The 18715-nt window shown below is 50.1% G+C and overlaps 1 protein-coding gene across 2 annotated transcripts in view; it reads right to left on the bottom strand.

Annotated features, from left to right (window-relative positions):
• Window positions 1-674: 674 nt before the first annotated feature.
• Window positions 675-18715, bottom strand: part of PYGB (glycogen phosphorylase B) — a 55474-nt gene continuing 37433 nt past the window's right edge. Inside the window, exons 10-21 of one of the 2 annotated variants that reach the window (XM_039843541.1) lie at window positions 17630-17776; window positions 16692-16855; window positions 15463-15577; window positions 14759-14860; window positions 13726-13873; window positions 10379-10437; window positions 8489-8630; window positions 6534-6741; window positions 5054-5188; window positions 3720-3786; window positions 2052-2204; window positions 675-1343 (exon numbers count right to left, since the gene is read on the bottom strand). In XM_039843541.1, coding sequence (XP_039699475.1) covers window positions 2052-2204; window positions 3720-3786; window positions 5054-5188; window positions 6534-6741; window positions 8489-8630; window positions 10379-10437; window positions 13726-13873; window positions 14759-14860; window positions 15463-15577; window positions 16692-16855; window positions 17630-17776 — 1440 coding nt within the window. In that variant the 3' untranslated portion in view covers window positions 675-1343. The remainder of the gene's footprint in view (window positions 1344-2051; window positions 2205-3719; window positions 3787-5053; window positions 5189-6533; window positions 6742-8488; window positions 8631-10378; window positions 10438-13725; window positions 13874-14758; window positions 14861-15462; window positions 15578-16691; window positions 16856-17629; window positions 17777-18715) is intronic. The other variant, XM_039843542.1, reaches the window with a different exon arrangement.

The following is an 18715-nucleotide window of genomic DNA, read 5'->3' as shown; positions in this document are numbered from 1 at the left end:
AATCAGGTCCAAAGGCCCTTAACTAGTGATTTCTTAGTTTATTATAAACCTTGGTCCAAGCAACTAAGCTTAAAATGTGGGTTAGGGCCCATCTTTGATGTGTTACGAAATCAATGTGTGGTCAGGACCAGTCCTTTAAAAAAAAAAAAGGTGGCAATAGCTGTAAAGTGGTTACATTTAAGCATCCTGGGAGCTGCAGGATAGGGACAGGGAGCTTACATTCCCAGAGCACATCTCATGGCCCCCCAGTCCCCAGGAGAGCATCTCAATGTCACCACCCCCAGCAGGGGTCTACTGTGCTACAAGGTCCCATAGTTCTCAGTGTCTTTAGGTTACAGCCCCAAGTTCATGTTCCTCCTGGTTTTTGATTCAACTTGCAAGCTATATAATTTGGGAGGAAATATTTTAGTCCCTAGGGCATTCTACCTTCCAGAGCCAAGAGTGAGTAGCAGAAGATGGGTGCGAAAAGGAACCAATAAAATTAATAGCAAAAAATGCCAAGTGGCTAGATTTCACAATTCTTTGAAGAGCTAACTCTTAAGCCCCACAACAGCTGGGATGAGAGAATTTTCTGTCCTCAATCCCAGAACGATGGGCCATAATTTAGCCCAGCCCTTCATTACCAGGGAAACACTGAGGCCTCCCCAGGCCAGCACAGAGAGAAACGCAGAGGCTGGGTCAACCAAGCATGGGCAAGGTTTAATCAGTTTCTCAAACAATGGGCAGTAACAGCGAATGGCAGGCACAGTGACGGTCACACACAGCCTAAGGGATTGGAGAGCGGAGGGTGTTGGGGGTGCAACCACAGAGCCCAGTGGCTTTGGTAAAGTGTGTACTTAAGCAAGTCCTTCATGGCCTGATTCTGTGAACAGTCAGGGATGAGGGCAGAGCCTGTGATGCCCAGACGCAGTATGCAAGGAGGCAGAGCCCCTGGAAGGGCACTTCTGTCCAACATCGCCAATTACCCCATGATGAAGGGTGCCACCTGGTGCTCCTTGCTCTCCCCTCTGGGCAGCTGAGGAGCTCACTCGCCCTTCCTGGTACCAGCCTGCTGTCCAGGCAGAGTGGAAAGTGGGCTGTCCTCTGGGCCCACTCAGTCCTTTTCCAGAGCAGGTTGTCGCACTGGTGGAAAAGGAGGGAGAAGGGAGGCCAGCCTTGTGTGTAAGACAGAAAATGAACCCTCCAGAACAGAGCAGGGGCACAGGGTGCAGGTCTGCAGCAGGGGCTGGGCATCCAGCCTCCCTCAGCAGAGGCAGCGACCCTGCCCCAAGCCCCCACAGCCAGGTGAAAAAACCAGAATTCCTTCCTCTGATTTGAAATTCCAAAAGTATAATTTTTAGTTGCTAAAACAAAAAAAAGCTTCAGTTAGTTTCATTTCCTTGTGAAGCTAACTTTTTGTCAGCCAGTGTTATCCTAACCAAAGCCCCTTAAAGCCTAGACACAGGTGTCTTCCCCAATGTCGCCCTTAGTCATCCTGGGGCCCCTTTATCTGATCAGTGCAGAAGCCCTGGGTCAGAGCATCCCCAGGGCAGCTGTAAAGACACGATCTGGAGCATTGGACCCTCCCAGCAATGCTAGGAGGCAGAGCTGGGCCAGGGAGGACTTGAGGGGCCACCCAAGTGCTGCAGAAACACACTTCTCCAGGCTTTGCCATGGCCATTTGCCCAGACCCCAGGATCCAGAGGTTCAAAACTTAAAACAAGCTCCCAACAAGGTGTCTGTAAGGTCTCAGAAGAGCTTAGCAGGCAGCTCCACCTTCCCCAGTTCTGTGGGGATGGTGGGCTACAGCTGTGGGGCCCGCTAGTCAGTGCTGTGAGCTCTGCTTTCCTACCACAGACCAGGCAGCATCTCACTCTTAGCACTTTTCCTTCCTTGTCCATCCATCCCTGCACTTCCTCAATCCTAAACTACTACCATAATCCCCATATCCCACCCTGAACACAGCACTAAAAAAAGCAGGGACCACTGGCTGCTGGCTAAGTGCTTAGAAAATGGCATGAGGTACAGTCAACAAGAAAACAAAAGCCTACTGGTCCCCACTGTGCTAGTACCTAGTCTTTGGGGAGGTTGGGGGGTGGGATCTGCAGGTCACAGGGCTCCACACCCCAAATGTCCCGGGCGTACTCCGTGATGGTCCGGTCACTGGAGAACTTGCCCGAGCAGGCAATGTTCTTGATGACCTTCTTGGTCCACTCCTTGGGATTCTGCAAAGAAAAGAAGATGCTGAGTAACCTCAAGCACAATAGAGCCTATGCTTCCAGAACTTGAGGATATTCCCAGATGAACTCTTAGCTCTCCTTCTGGGTAGTCTGATGGAAGAGGAGAAAATGACCATCACAGCTCACTGAAGAGGGGCCCCAACTACCAGAAAAGCTACCAAATGACTAGGCAGAAGAGACCAGGAGCCTGAGAAGGTCCTGGCCCTTAAAATGCTCCATCTCCCACTAGAGTATGGCCCACACAACAAAGAGAGAAACGCCACCAGGTATTTGCCACCAGGCAGATCCAATTCCTCTTGGAAATGGCCAAGAAGACTCCTTCTGCCCAGAGCCTCCCAGAGGTTGGCAGCTGTCCTCAGCACCCACACCTGGAGAGGCCTCCCCGAAAGGGCCACTCTCCTTGAGGCCCAGTTTAAGGGAAGCAAAGGTTCCATCCAGAGCCCCACCAGTCACTCTTTTTCCACACCCTACCCTGTTCTTTCTCAGAAGGGAACATCAGGAGCTGTTTCCCCAAGTGCAGGCTGTGACAGCAGCTTCCTAAGGACAGGGGCCCCAAACTTGCAACAAATCAGATGCACAAATCCCTGAGGCCTCATCCAAGAAGAACCTGCTTAAATAGTTTGGGGAAATAAACTATCTTGACCCAAGATTCTGTACTGTCACACCACTGTCACCAGTGTCCTCTCCCACTGCATCCTCCATGGGGTGCACAGGTAGGACACCCAGGAAATCCCAGAAAGGGGAAGGAAGCAGGCACCAAGGGCCAACCTCCTTCACCTCCCCCAGCTTAGGACCTGGGTCTTCCCATGAGATCCCATGTGGACTCCCTGTGGGCCACACTAAGATGAGACACCAGTCTCACAGGGTTGCCATGTGCAGCCAGGAATATACTCCACACAGAAGCCTGAGATTCATGTTCTCTCCTTGTCCTTAACTACCAAGTAGAGATCTGGCTCCAGCATCCCTGCCTTGGAAACTCTGCTCCTTACAGGTAGCTACAAGTCCCTCTACTGAATACTGAAGCTTTTACCTTTCCAAATCGTTCATGGTCTCACTTAAACATGCTTTCTGTGTGCGCACCAGGCCTATCTCTTATTTTGGACCAGTCTCTGCACCCACTCCTCCATGTCCCCCTGATCACACCTGCATGGGGTGGTCAGACTGCAGGCTGGGGCACAGCCCATCCCCAACCCCTCTGCAGGGAAAACTTGGGTGAACAGCAGCCTGGCCCCAAGGAGTCATGAGGTACAGCATGGCAGACAGGAGCAAGGGGACAGCTAAGACAGACAGCCCCTGAGTGGAAGATGATAAAGAAGCACGGGCACAGGACAGCTTGAACCCAGGATGCAGCTCAGCTTGCCAGGCTCCCAGCCACCCCACTCTAGGCCACAAAGTGAACTGTGACCTCCCAAGACTAGCCCAAGACAGTAGGATGCAGATGTGCCTCACTGTTTCCCCACTAGGGCCACCTCCACCAGTTCTGGGGCCCGAGAACCTTACCTGGTACAGCTGGTCCACCTGGGCCTGGCATGCCATGTATGCTTCATAATCTGCAAAAACCTTGAACCTGAAACAGGAGACAGGAGATCAGGAAACCAGGCCGCAGTTGTCTGTATCTTCACGCTCTGGGGTGATGGAGCCCACCTGGCCACAGAGGCTGCACTGTGAGCAACACTTTTGTCTTGAGGACACTTCTCAAAAAGTCTTATTTTAACCCAATGGTCCTTTAAAGAAACTGCTGTTTATAATGCACTCTCCTCATGCACATGGGTTAGAGCTGCACAGCTGAGAGGCTTCCTGCCTTTCACCTCCTGTGGGAGGGGGACAGGAATGGCAGGCAACAAACAGGCTCTATGTGCCTGTCTGTTTTCAGGTCTAACTGGGCTGAGAACTGGTGATGTAGGAAAAGTATGTTCTGGAAAAAAAATGTAGGATTTATGAATACAGAAATGCATTTTTGTTTACAATTGAGTCAGAAACACAATTCATAAAACTATTAAAAGTCTTTCCCTGATCACAGACCTCAGCCAGAGCCAAACTCCCAGCTCCAGCACCTATGTGGTTATGATCTGATTTGGCTGAAGCCAGAGGACAGCATTCATTAAAATGAAACAGATGAAACTAACCCAGACACAACTAACTGAAAGTGGAACAGGGGTCAATTCTCAGCATTCACCAGACTCAATTTTTACCAACAGAGTGGAGCAAAGAACTGTGAAGATGGCAAATGGCACTGCCAACCTGTTCCAAGTTAGTAAGTCTGTAACTGAAGGTGAGTTATATTCATGTATCAATTTAATTGTAATAAAACACTACACTGCAATTTATGCTATAAGTTATTTTCATCATTTTAACCACTTTGTGTCACTATGAACCCACATTTGCTCCAAGGTCATACTCAACCCCTACTTGCCTCCCAGAGGTTTCTGTGTCCTGTCCACACTCCCCCTCTTATTGGAGAGGGCTCAAGAATCGCCTCCAATCAGCCCATGTGATACCACTTCCTGCTTATTGCACCAATCCGGGTGGTCAGCTGGTGCTGGGGGCCTGGGGCTAGACCATGCAGCTGGTAATTCCCACCACTAAGACCCCCCCCACAGCCCACCAAGCACCATCAGTGGCCACTGCAAGCTTTGGCCCTGGGCGTAGCAGAACTTCTCCAGGTCCATGGCCTCAGGATCTGCCCATGGGCTGAGGTTGGAGAAGGGTGGGAACAAGCCTCACCAAGGTAAGATTTCACTCCCAACAAAGGCAGGCTTCAGCCCACCAACGAACCCATCTATCTGACTCGTTGGTAGGGAGGGACATAGGGACCAAAGGGAGGCCAGTCCTACCTGTCATGGTTCATCAGCATATTGACAACATCCTTGAAGCAGTCTGGCTCCTTGGGAGAGAAGAAGCCACTGCTGATCTGGTCCACAGCCTGTCTCAGCTCTGGCAGACGGTCATAGTACTCTTGGGCATGGTACCTGTGGGGAGGTGGGTCAAGTTAGCTGCCAGCTCAGTATCTCCAAGCTGCAGCCTCATGACAGGCGATGGGCACACCCCTGGCCCAGCACTGCCCCAGGCTCCAGCTGGCCTGGCAAGGCGGCTGCTAGCCATGTGGGCTGCTAGGCCCTGGAGGGGGAGTGATGTGCTATGAGTGCAAATCCCACCTGCTCCCTTTACTGTTTATAGAACTGTAGTCCCTGAATACACACAATGACACAAATGGCTCCATCATATTCCCATGAGAGAGGGCTCCTTAAGAACTTACAGTGTTCTGCATCTCCACCCCGCCCTCCTGCCCCTGCCCCCAACACCCTCCCTGTTGCCCTTCCCACTCCTGGCCCCAACTCTGTGGACCCAGCAAGTCCATGGCCATCAGGAAGTCTGGGAAAGGGAGGAATCTGGCAGATGTGTACATCCCAGGACATAGGGATGGGGCACAAAGAGCCCAAATGAGGTGGGTAGAAAAGGGCAGGTATATGCTCTCAGGTTGATAAGGACATAGTTCTGACTTCTTGGGTAACATTTTGTTTTTACCCATCTGGTGCCTGAGGCCTCACCATCTCCCCTGAGGGCTTTTAGGCAATTAGGCATCACTACCTTTTCTTTTAATTATTGCTCAGAATTAGGCCAGGGCCAGGACTCAAGAGTATCCAAGGTCATGAAAAATGAGGAAAGGTTGAGAAACTGTCAGAGACCAGAGGGGGTGCCTTGGATTCTCAGATCCTGGGACAGAAAATAATAAGACATTTATGGGGAAAAGGTGAAATAAAGTATGGACTTTAATAAATAAAAGCATAATACTATTGGTTGATTAATTTTGACAGTGTTCCACACTAATTAGTAAGGTGTAAGCAACAGGGAATATTGGAAGAATATGTGGAATTCTCTGTATTGTCTTTGCAACATTTCTGTAAATTTAAAACTATTTCTAGAAAAAAAAAGGTTATTTTAGAAATTAGGCCAGGGAATCTCAGCAGTGAGCCAGTCTCAAATCCCCAAATCAGTCAAGAGTGTTCAGGGCCCTGTCCATGAGGGATCCCCTCAGAAACCAGAGCCTTTCACTCTTTTGAAAACGCTTGGTCTGGACCTTTCAGACTGGACCATGAAGAAGCACAGAGCAGCCAGCTCTCGCCCAAACAGGCCTCCCTGGACAGCCTACTTGGTGCTCTGGAAGTGAGCAGACAAGGCCAGTGTGCCCACAGCCATCCATCCCCCACTCTCTGGGTGGGCATTCACCCCAGCAAGCAGAAGCCTGGCCTGAGAGCCCTTCTTGGCCCTCCGTGGGGCTCTAGGCAGGATGCTGCCATGGGGAGGGGCACACACCCTTTCTGGTCTAGGGCCTCGATATCTTCCACCTGCAGGCCAAAGATGAAGAGGTTCTCGGCCCCAGCTTCCTCAGCCATCTCCACGTTGGCACCATCCATGGTGCCGATGGTGAGGGCCCCATTGAGCATGAACTTCATGTTGCCTGTGCCCGAGGCCTCAGTGCCCGCAGTGGAGATCTGCTGTGACAGGTCAGCAGCAGGGATCACTGAGGGAGATAACACAAGAAGGTATGTCAGCCACCAACTACTCAAACATGAGCCATGGGACAGCAAGAAACACTTTGCTCCCTGTAAAAGCTCTCCTTGATCCACGGCGACCTGAGGCAGAGGGCCCAAGAGGGGTCTCCTGAGAAGCCCCGCAGATGGCAAAGGACCTATGTTCTGGAAACTTCCAGGGACTAGGACCCAATCAAAGCCTGCTGGGGTCCCTGGTCCTGGCCTGTTGGTGTTATCATTCTGATTCATCCCAATACCACTTTTGTCTTATATAAGCCAGCCCATAAGGCTCTTTAGATCACTTCAAGAGGAATCTGGACTCTTATGGAACCAGAAGACTAAAAACGGGGGGCAGCAATTTCCCTGTGTTAACATGCACAGGAGTTACTCTGTGCTGTATGCAGAGAGAGCCCTGCACCTTCTGCAGAGCACCGGTTCCCTGTCCTACCTGCCCTGGCATCCCTGCTCCCACATCCTCAGCTCATCTGTGGAGCTGATGCTTCCCTGACCCAATGGCTGGCACTCAAAGCCAGCAAGACCAGAGCCCAGCTCTTCTTCAAGGTCAAGCCCAGGTGTCAGGGCAGATGTCAGACACAGACATCTCAGCCTTCATATAGGCCTGCCCCATGGGCAGAGGGACACAGTAAATGTGACAGTGGACATGTTGCCACAGCAAGTCCAAGAGCTGGGGGAGAATGTAGGAGCCCTGATCCTAAGTCTGAGGCCCCAGACTGGGCACCCCAAAGGTCGGTTATAAAGAAGCCTGCCCCAAATAACAGTGTAAGGGCAGTTCCAAGCAGCAATGGCTGTAAGACGTGTTAGAAACTCAGTGAAGGACTAACCACAACACCAACTGAACCACACATGGTCCACGGCAGTGGGGACCACAGGGATGGTTCTGATGAACCGGCCAAGCTGGCAGGAGGAGGGAACACATCAGCCTACACATCTTTACTCAGCCAAAGCACAGGAAGCAGCAAGTGGTCTGTCTGAATCACAGAAGTGCCTGCTCCTTGGTGCCAGAATTTCAGGCTCAGCTTTCTGCCATAAGGTTAGACAGACACTTCCCCACCAGGGTCTCCAGAAAGCAACCAGTTTTGAAAGGGCCATCCAGATCAGGAAAGCATGCTCCAAGGCACATTTGGCTCTAGAACCTTCTTCAGAACCTTCTCCAAGCAGTAGCACACATCCTAGGCGAGTCTCCCCAAAACTCCCCAAGCTGGAGTGGCCCCAGACTGAACTCTCAATAGAGCAGGGAGAGACTTCAGGCCCTGAGCTGCCCTTGGAAAGGACAGAAGAGGCAGGTGCTGGCCCAGGTGAGAAGCAGGCAATGCTCTTGAGAGTGGGTGGTGATGAGCAGAAGCATCCTATGAGGATGTGGGAAGGATGGGGGAGAGAAGGGGAAGCCATGTGGAAGTGCATCCTGCCAGCAAGAGCAAACCCAGCAGCAGAAAGGCAAAACTGAGAGGCCATGGAGAGAGGAAAGGGGAGAGACAATGAGATCAGGATAGGAGTGAGAAAGTACAGAGACAAAGGACATCCAAGGCTGAGAGTAATTCTCCACACTTGAGGATGGATAGAGAGCTCCCCATAGCCTTTCAATGCTAGACCAAGGCACCCCTTTGGCTGGGGAGCCTGGTATCCAGGGCAGAATTAACCCCTAACGAGCAACGACCATCCACATTGCACCCAGGCAAGGGCAGGCTTTCCCATGTAATGCAGCCTCCCCGGGGCTACCTTTTTCGGCCAACGACACTCGGTAGTTCTCTAGGAAGATCACTTTGAGCCTGTCGCCCACAATTGGATCGTGGTTGACAACATCACTGATGGACGTGACCAGCTTGATGATCATCTTGGCCATGTGGTAACCAGGGGCTGCCTAGAAAGGGGGAGGAAGGTTCAGTATGAACACGCCTGTGCTTGGGGACTGGCATCATTACCGTTCGTCAGAGCCTGGTGCTGGACATGCTGAGGTCACACCTCACAGAGCGGCCCCCTGGTATCAGTGAGGAGTGGCACTCCAGAGGGACTGAGGCCATAGGATCCTACATGTCCTCCATATAATCTGGGAGACAGGACTCATGACAAAAGAACCTGTAACTCTACCCAGTGCGACACCCCACCTGCTCTCCCTCGGCTCTGATGGAGTGCATCCCATGAAGACCACCTCATCATGTGCAAAAATCTGTCAGTTTTAAGCTGTTTTCTGATTCTAATCAGTTTTCAGAAATAAAAGGAACAGGACTGTTATAACTGACTACCAACTTTCAGAAATACAGAGAACTAAGGAACAAACTGTACCATACTGGAAGGATACAGTCAGAAAAAGCCAGTTGGGGACAACACGCCACTCAATTTTTATAACAAAGATAACTACAGGGTGCAAAAAAAGAGACATGGAGAAAACGTACAGATGAAGAGATTTAAAAGACAGCCAGCAATCATTATGCTAGCCCTAACCATGGTCCTGATTCAAATGAACTGCTGAATATATTTGTAATTCTAATATCTAGGTATGACAATGATCTTGTGTGGTGGTGTTCAAGAGTCTGTATGTACTGCGGTTTAGGGGGAAAAGACTGTGAGGACATGTGGAGTCCTGAGGGGTAAAATGTCCTAATGTCTGTGGTTCACTGTGGAACAGCCCAGAAGAAGTGGATGTTCTACAGATTTTCCTGCTTTTCTCTAGGCTTGACATTTTTAATAATTAGAATTTTTAAAATTGTTTGAAAGTCCATATCTTGAAGACATACACACTGAAATACTGACACATGAAACAAGGTGATGTGTAGAACGTGCTCCAGAAATGGCAGGAGTTGGGTGAGGGCCCGAGACCAGACTGCGTGGGTGGGCGCTGCTGTCCAAAGCTGGTGAGCTTAATGAGGGGCACAAACCTCCCATCCACCTCCACACATGCTCCAATCAGAGTAGAGGAGCCTGGCTCCATCCCGTGGCCCCCATAAAGAAGACACTCCCCAGAGCAATTCACACTCTCTAATGACACCAGCCTGCTGGGGAAAAGTGGTAGAGGCTGGGCCACCAGCCCAAGACAGCAGAGTGTGATGGTGAGACCTGCCAATGCCTTGATGGCAATACGCTAGACTCCACAATAGTATGTGTAAAATATATGCTACTGTAAACAAAATGAAATAAGGCCAGACTGAGCCTAGGGTAGGCTCACATTTGGTCAACGAAGCAGCCAGTGACCAGCATCCTCTCAACACATGAGTGGGAGGCGGGGTGCAAGCTGAGGACCAAAAGCTGGGCACAGTGTGGAAGGGTGGTGGTTATGCAGAGAAAAGGTACCACCCCACCAAATAGAGGGGCCAGCAAGCCCACTGGGGGCTGCCCTCAAGGGCTGTCCCCAATCTGATGCACTGAGCAGGTGCGGGTCACATCCAGCTCCTTCATATTGCTGAGCTGATGAAAATTAAACTGACTTGGCCCACAGTCACACCCAGAGGCCAAGAAACCTCCAGCATTCTGTGTGAATGCTGGCTCTAAGCTACTGCAGTGTCCAGCCCAGTGGGCAACTGGTGCCCAAGTCAGAACACAGTGACACTGCTGAAAAGCATGGTGATTTGTGCATTCTGAACAAATAACAAGCAAAGAGGACATCATCTCTACCTTGCCTCCGATCATGACAGTCCTGGGCACAAAGGCCTTGGCAGGGTCCTTCTTTATTCCTGCAGGACAAATAAGAGATTCAAGTGAGGCAACTGGAGCCAGAAAATCCCCTGCCCTATTACACACCAGTATCCTCAGAGGTCAACCTCGACACAGGTGGTAGGTAGTAGCCACTGGGCCCCACACACCCACCAGAAGAGGGACGAGGCCCCTAGATTCTGCACTTATGTTCCAGGGTGATGAGAAAGGCCACCAGGAGCAGACTCTTCCAAAGTCTAACAGGAAAAGCTGCACCTCTATTTCCAGAACAGCCCAACAGAGGAGCCTGGTTTGGGTCTGGTCACTAGTACTCAAGGCCCTTGCACATGGTGAGCACTCGAAAAAGAGGTGACTTCAGGATTGTGGTAATGTCACTGTCAGTCCTCAAGGGTGTCAGGCAAGACCCCAAGTTCCCCCCCACTCCTTTCCTGAAGCTCTCCTGCACTGGGGCAGACAGAGGGTCAGGCTACAATGGCCAGCTCACCTTCAGTCTCAGCAAACTGAGGGTGTCCTAGCCAGGCCACTGGTTTTCAATTTCAGTGTGTTTGGGAGGTATCTACTCATGGGTGAGAGGCAGCCCTAGATATCATTCACTGGAGAGCCAGGAACCAGTCATAAGCAATATAGAGTTGTGGCTGACCTTTAGCATCTGATTTTTAGGTTCCAGTAGGAACATGGCTGTCCCTTACTTCTGAATCTTCCCACTTCCAGAAATCAGAATAACAGGGAAAAATAAAAACACAAACTACATTTTCACCAAAAGTAGAAAAGAGGAAAAACATGTGAACCCTAGACCATTAAACAAGTAGTGTCAGGTCATGAGGGTGGGTGGGGCACCGGGCTACAAATACAAGGGTCTTGGGAGCTGACCTCCCCAGAGGGGCCATGAGCATGACAGGGAAGGAGGCTCAAAGGGCCAGGGAGGCCAACCTCATCAGCACCTCTCCTATAGGGAAATTGCGGGAAGAGGATCTGACATCCTGGTGGACAGAGGCCCACAGGGCAGAAACCAAGGGAGCCAGGAAGAGGAGCGTCCCGAGCCAGCTGGTCTCAGAAGATACAGAGGAGATGCAGCCACAAAGAGGCACCAGGCCCCGGGGAACCCTGCAGCTGCCTGGAGTCCCATGTAGCTCCTGATGGTCATCCTGGGCAGTATAGCTCACTCATCTAGGAGTGATAATCATGAACACAGCTTCTCTTCAGACAGGGGGAAGTAGAACCAACCTCCCTGTCATCCAACCTACAATGACTGTCAATGTGGAAAGGGGACCAAAAAGCCAAAATACAAGACCTCAGAAGAGGGCAAAACATGGAAGCACGTGAAGCGAGAATTGGCAGAACACAAAAGCAAAACTGCCACATGTAAATAAAACCTAATTACAGAAGCTAAGAGAGAGAGTAGACTCACCGAAGGCATAGCAGACACTCAGAGAATGGAAACAAAAAGACCAGAGAACCTAACAGAAAAGGAAAGACCTTTAGAAATATTCAGAGAGAAATCGACAGGCAAGGAGAGGTAGGTAGAAGAAACCTTCCCGCCCCCCTCGCCAGACTCTTAGAAGAAGAAAACCCAAATAATGGCACCAACAAATGTTTTAAACATATCTCAAGAAAACTTCCATGAAATAACGCAAGACAGCAATCGACATATTCAAAGAGCGCCCTCAGCATCAGGGAAACTGACCAACAGCAGCCAGCATCCACACAGGACAGTAAAATTAGCACAGACAATGAGACCAGCTCATTTGTGAGACCAAAACACACCAGAACCCACTCTCTAGACAGAGGAGCACAGGGATCTAAAAGATGCTCAAGGAAAGAAAATGAACTGAGAATGTCACCTTCAAACCATCCTTCATACTGAAAGGCCAAAGACTGTCCTCAACAAGGAAAAACTCAGAGAGTGAGGTTCATGGGAGAGACGTCACGAACTAGTTAATCCAAGCAGGACTGCTTTGCAATTTCACTGGTGAGAACTGAATGTGTTCATCCACACACTAAGACAAAAACACGTTGAGGATGAGGATGGCAAAGCAGTGTCAATATCATATGACTGACCATGGAGAAAGCACCTGCACGCACATGCGCACATGCGCAGAGGCAGTGGGAGGTGAACGAGGAGGAACTGAGCACAAGCCCCTGACTGCCTCACTGGAACAACTGGGGATCACAGGGTGTCATTTACCGCCGACAAGCCCAGCAGGAGGAGTGCATGATGAAGTACAAAGGCACATACCAAGAGGTGACAGAGAGACTACTGACGTGAGGTAGGCCACAGAGAGAGGAAGGAAAGGGCACCCAGTGATTCATTGCTGTTCATAAACTGTGTTCAAGGAGGGGACTCAGGGATACCACTGGGGAAATGATGAAGAAAATACAGAAAATCATGACTCCAAAAGGAAAACATAGCAAATAAAACTGAACAAGGTCTCTGTGAATGACTTTCTGGCCAGGGAAATGTAGTGAAGTGCCTCTTTCAGCCACACACAGGAGGGTCCTCACCTGCAGCCTTCTCTGAAGGTTTGGGGTCAGAAGCATCAAAAACACTCAAGCCTAAATGTTATCTATCCTGTTACTCAACTATCTCACAAGGGACTGGAATGCCTCTACCTGATGGAGCCTTACTGGTAACAGGCGCTGTAATGTTCTTAAGAGGAGCTTTCTATTTTGAAAACAGTATCTGTGGTTCCTTCGGTATTCAAAATTAATGTTTACTTTATTATATTACAAAAACCTTAAAAATTAAGCTATTCCTTTAAGGTTTTATTATTATGTTTGTAAACCCGACAATTCTTCATATTTACTTTTAGAGGGTCTTTGATTCACATTTGCTCTCATGTTTAAATGCTACTTAAATATTTAAGGTACATATATAAATTTAACATACTATTTTGCTTTCTATAAGTATATGTTAAATGCCTCTAATAAGTAAAATCTTTCTAAATAACTCAAGACAAGTCTAATAAAGATGGCAAGTAAATTTAAAATAAAAGCTGAACTGAACATAAAGCCTAGCCTTCAAGTCTCATGAAGCTCCCTCACATCGGGCCCCACGCTGACTACCTGAGGCCCCTTCTGAGGCATTTAACTGTTTGCCTGCCTCATGTAGCTCAGGTCTGTACCCCAACCAGGCTGGAGACAGAGCTCACCTTTCACTCCTTTGTAAGTACTCTGGCACTGAGTACATAGAAAAACATAAAACTATTGCTTAAAATAAATGTGTGATGTCACACACAGTCCTCTCTTCTCCCAACTGTGTGAGGAAAAGGCCCCGGGGCGAGCTAGTGAGAGCGAGCAGTTGCACTCACGGTTGTACAGGGTGATGATGTGCAAGCAGTTCAGCAGCTGCCGCTTATACTCGTGGATCCTCTTCACATGGACGTCGAACATGGAGGAAGGGTTGATTCTCACCCTGTACTCCTTCTCCAGGAAGGCAGAGAACTTCAACTTATTTTCCTGGGGAGAATAAAGGGAAAGGACAGTTGGACGGTTCACAGGAACGAATCCCAATAACTCCCCAGCGTCCAACTAATGCTCAGCTTTCCACCTGGGCTGAGGTCTCTCTGTCCCTATGTCAGAAACGTGGCAGGGAGGGGGCTCCCAGGATGTTCGCTGCTGCCCCACAGGAAGAACATGGAGATTGGAAGACCAGAGCTGAGGGGCTGAGGGGTGGTGGCCATGTGAGAAGTGGGGGAAAGCGTGATCTTTAAAGTGGATATGCACCACCACTGACAGAAATAAACGGAAAACTAGACCAAAAAGCAAACCTGAAGAAAAGCAAACGATAAGAAAAGCAGAATAAAAGGAAACCAGTGAGTGTGGCATACCAGGAGACAGATGGGTGCAGTCAAGGAGAGAAATGACTGAGGAGTGAGACACTTCAAAACTGAAGGGCTATTTCTGGGCATGGTGCAGAGGCAGGTTGGGGAGCACATGGTGTCTCGGGTCAGTCCTCATTCTCCAACAAGGCTGCCACATTTGGTCTGAAAGGTCTCAGTGATCCCAGCCTGTGGAGCTGCGAGGCTGGCTGCAGTGCTGAGAGGCTCGGGTGCACAGATGTAAATCAGCTTTCCTAGCACTTCCCTCTAGACAAGCTTTTCCTACGGAACTTCGGGTGAAGGTGTTCTCAAGGCCACTTTGAGGGTCTACACTCACCTGCCCACCACCTGCCTGCCTGCCTGCTGCATGACCTGAGGTCGGCTAGGTCCCCATGTGAAAAGCTGAGTGGAGTAGATGGACTGTGTAGCTCCTGGGCCCCAACACCTGGAACAGGCAGGGCCGCTGCCCAGCCCCCAGTCGGAGGCAGCAGGGCCAGTTGCTGCGGTCTGCGCACGGGCCCACCTGCTTGGCCTTGGCCACGTCTCTGATGAGCGCCTCGTCACTGGCGAAGGGCAGCAGCTTCCTCAGCTGGCTCAGGTCGGTCAGGAAACCCTCCCCGATTTTCTGGAGAATCATAAAGGAAATGTTTCTCTCCGTTTCTGACACATCCTCCTGTCTTCTCACCCACGCCTCTGCCTTCAGCTCCCTTCTACTCACTCTGCCAATCTCAGCTCCCCTGTGCCTTCCCACCCAGGCAGCGTCCCTATGACAGGTCCTCACCCCCGACACCATACCCCCAGTAGCATCCTCAAGCCTAGCGCACCTCCTGGTATGTACGAAGGCTCATTTCCTTTTGTCCTGAGTGAGCATATATGAACAAGTCAATCAACTACCATGTTTCTGGCTCACAAAATCTCTCTAGCTGTGGGTCTATGGCTGCCGCTCGGTCAGACGGCCCTACCTCAGCCCTTCTCAAAGCCCAGGACTTCGCTTCTGAAGTCCTCCACAGGCCCCAGAGGCCACTGACTGACTGTCCAGCCTAGCCCAGCACTCTCATGTCCCAGGGCAGCAGCTGGACCCCACCTACTCCCATCCAGGAGCCACTCCTGGTCCACACACAAAGAAGCACGTTACTGCCTACTCTGTACCCTCTGACACAAGGCAGGCAGTAGCTGTGGCTCTAACTGTGCCCAAAGCTCCCCACTGACTCAGTGAGCCAATCTCACCTCCACAATGGTGTCAGCCAGCCCTGGGTTACACAGTAGCAGCCACCGTCGGGGCGTGATGCCATTTGTCTTATTCTGGAACTTCTCTGGCTCCAGCTCATAAAAATCCTTAAAACTAAAACCATTGAAAACAGGCAACAGTCACAAATGCTGTGTTCTGAACAAGGTGAGCAAGAACAGAAGGACCTTGTAAGGAAATTCCTGGAAGCTCCCAAAACTAAGCTCAGTTTTCCTGTTTTGTTTTCTAAAGAACACAGAGCAGTCAGCATATTTCATGCTCTCAGAACCATGGGCATGAAACACATGCTTTTTAATGCACCCCAGGGCTAGCTATCACTGCATAAGTAGCAGGACTTGACCAGCGTGATCATGACAGTAGAGAAATCAGGGCTCAGTTTCCTCATCTGTAAAATGGGGATCCTCCACTGATAAGTCTATTGTAGGGTTAAAGCCCTTGGGCAGGCCCTGGGAACACACAGGCCTCCTCATGGATAGACCTGGTCTAGGCCTGCCTAGCGCTCACGGAGATACAGGAATGGAAGGAACTCCACAATCACATCCCACCAAGAGGGGATGGAAAGCACAAGATCTGATCTAAGAATTCCTCCATTCTCACAGTGATGAGCTCTAGCCCACACCCTAACTTCCCCCTTACCTAAGTCAGGACACACATCCCCAGGTGAGGTGCTCATGGCACGGGGCCAGTGGCAGACGGCTCTAGGAGCAGAGGCTCTGCCTGAACAGATCAAGAATGTAGAAAATAAGAGTAGCCATTGGTGATAAGGAGAAGGCTCAGCAACCCAACATCACCTGCTGGCTGGTGTGCTTTGGACAGTTCAGCCATTGCCCACGAGGGCAACACAATAATGGTGCAGAGCAGTGGTCCCCAACCCTTCTGGCACCAGACACCAGTGCTCCTATGAGAATCTAATGTCTGATGATCTGAGGTGGAGTTGAGGCGGTGATACTAACACAGGGGGGCCTCTGCAAATACAGATGAAGCTTCGCTTGCTCGCCCACCCACTGCTCACCTCCTGCTGTGTGGCCAAGTTCCTAACAGGCCATGGACCAATACTCGTCCATGGCCTGGGGATTGGGGACCCCTGGTGTAGAGCATGTTCCATATGCCTCAGCCCCTGTGCATATGGGCAGCCAACAGTCCCTAGAAGCAGGTCTGGGGTCAGAAAGGAGGTACGCCCTGGCTCGGGGCAAACACTCTTCCCACTCACACTGACTGCTTCACGATCTCTGAGTGGATCCTCGCCACGCCATTGACAGCATGGGACCCAATCACACACAGGTGGGCCATGTTAATCCGCTTGCAGTCTCCTTCCTCAATCACAGACATCCTCCGCATGCGGTCCACATCTCCAGGAAACAGGGAAGCCACATGCTATTGCCAAGAAAGAGAGCTGTGAGCAGGAATGCAGGATATCCCACAGTGGCCCAGAGGCTCCCTGTGAAAAGTTATGTTTCCTCCAAGAAAATCCCAGAGCTGTTGTACCCTAGACCTGCACTCAAGTACCCTGGACGCACCTCTGTGAGCCACTCCTTCCACACTGCCTCAGCCCAGGGAAAAGCCTGGACCTGGCCTGAGGACTCAACAGAGTGGCTCTGTCAGTAGCAGATGAGGACCAGCGGTGCTAAGGTCATGCCATGTGACTTACAAGGAAAAGACAAGAATGTTGTCTCTGTTGGCCTAGGTGGGGTGTAACCACATTTTGACAGTGGAAATAGCTGCCTTTTCACTAAACAGTTAAAAAATGAACTATAATCACAGCTGAATTCTAAGTTCCCCTCGTTCTTGTACCCTTAATCTCTCTGCAGGTAACAAAGACAAATGGGGCTTCATTTCCAAAGCACCCAGTTGCTGCTCTGTCCTCTCAGGATAAAGGTCTCTGGCATTCCAGGAACAGACACTTAAACCTAACCCCAATAAGGAACAGGGATGTTTTAAAAAGACCTGAATCTACGACTCCCATGTACACAGCAGGGATTTAGGTGTGCAGACTAGCCAACAGCTCTGCCAGGTGACAGCCCGCAGACCGCAATGTCCTCTACACAGAGGCTATTCTGTTCAAGAAGTAACATGGAGGACAGAGGATGGCCCCTTGGTGCAAGTGTAGCCTACCATCCCTGCCCCCACCCCAACATGACTGGTGCTCACGTCCAGATGCCTCTGGTTAATGGCATAAATGATCTCCAGGTGCCGTGGTAGTAGTTTCTCAAACATGGACACAGGCCAGCGCTCCAAGGCCTCTGGCAGCACAGTATGGTTGGTGTATGCACAAGTGTTCTTTGTGATTTCCCAGGCCTGGAATATTACAGAACATTTCAGTGTGCTTTGTTTAGAAACAAGTAGCTCTTTTGCCAGATGCCTAAGCAAAGGGAAAGTCTAGGATCAAAGGCAGACATTCACCTCAAGAAAAGGGCCCAGCTAGCCACATGCCTCTGCTCTCTAGGGTATGTGGAGAACATTCCTCAAAACCTGCAGATGAGCCCCATACCCTTAACTTTCCTGACACGACCCACATACATTTTACATCCTGAACCAGCGCGCGCGCGCACACACGCACACACACACACACACACACACACACAAACGAATAAAGCTTACCCTACTACCTAGAATCACCTGTTTCCTTTTTTTGTAAACAATTTTTTACTAGTAAACAAAACACAGTGCTGAACAGTTTTCTATTTTATTTCCACTAAACTGATTCACACCACAGTCTGGAGAACACTCATAAACTGTGTGGCCCTGCCCTTTCCTGGCCAGGAGTGGAAAGGACCCAGGTGGGGCTGCCCAGCCCCATCAGGTACACCCCAGGACCACAGAGGAGCTCTGGGTTCTATAAGTGGGGTAATATTTGTTTTATGGTTTCGCATGTTGATTTAATTAGACTAGGTAAAGAATACACCACTAACTAAAGAAAACAAACCTATGAAAATGTAAACAACTTATTTTTTAAAACTTAATACTTCTGGGTTTTTTTAACCATGATTTCCAAGATAAAATACAGACGAGAAGCCCTAAAAAGTGTCAGAATCCTCTTCTTATCTTCCAAAAAATTGCTGTTCTGTATCCTTGTGCCCCAGTTCCCTCGAGAGAAACCCTAGACCCACTCTTGCAACTTTGTTCTCCTCCCCACAGCCCCTGGCTTCTCAGGGACAATGTCCCTCCATTTTGCCAAAGTCATAGGGGAGAGGCCTCCCTCAGTGTTGTAGGACTAGCTCAGTACTCACAACCATT

The sequence above is a fragment of the Pteropus medius genome, unplaced genomic scaffold (genome assembly GCF_902729225.1).
Source record: "Pteropus medius unplaced genomic scaffold, Ma_sr-lr_union100, whole genome shotgun sequence".
Lineage (NCBI taxonomy): Eukaryota > Metazoa > Chordata > Mammalia > Chiroptera > Pteropodidae > Pteropus > Pteropus medius.
The sequence above is the reverse complement of the archived record's forward strand: the minus strand, read 5'-3'. Positions and strand labels throughout refer to the sequence as shown.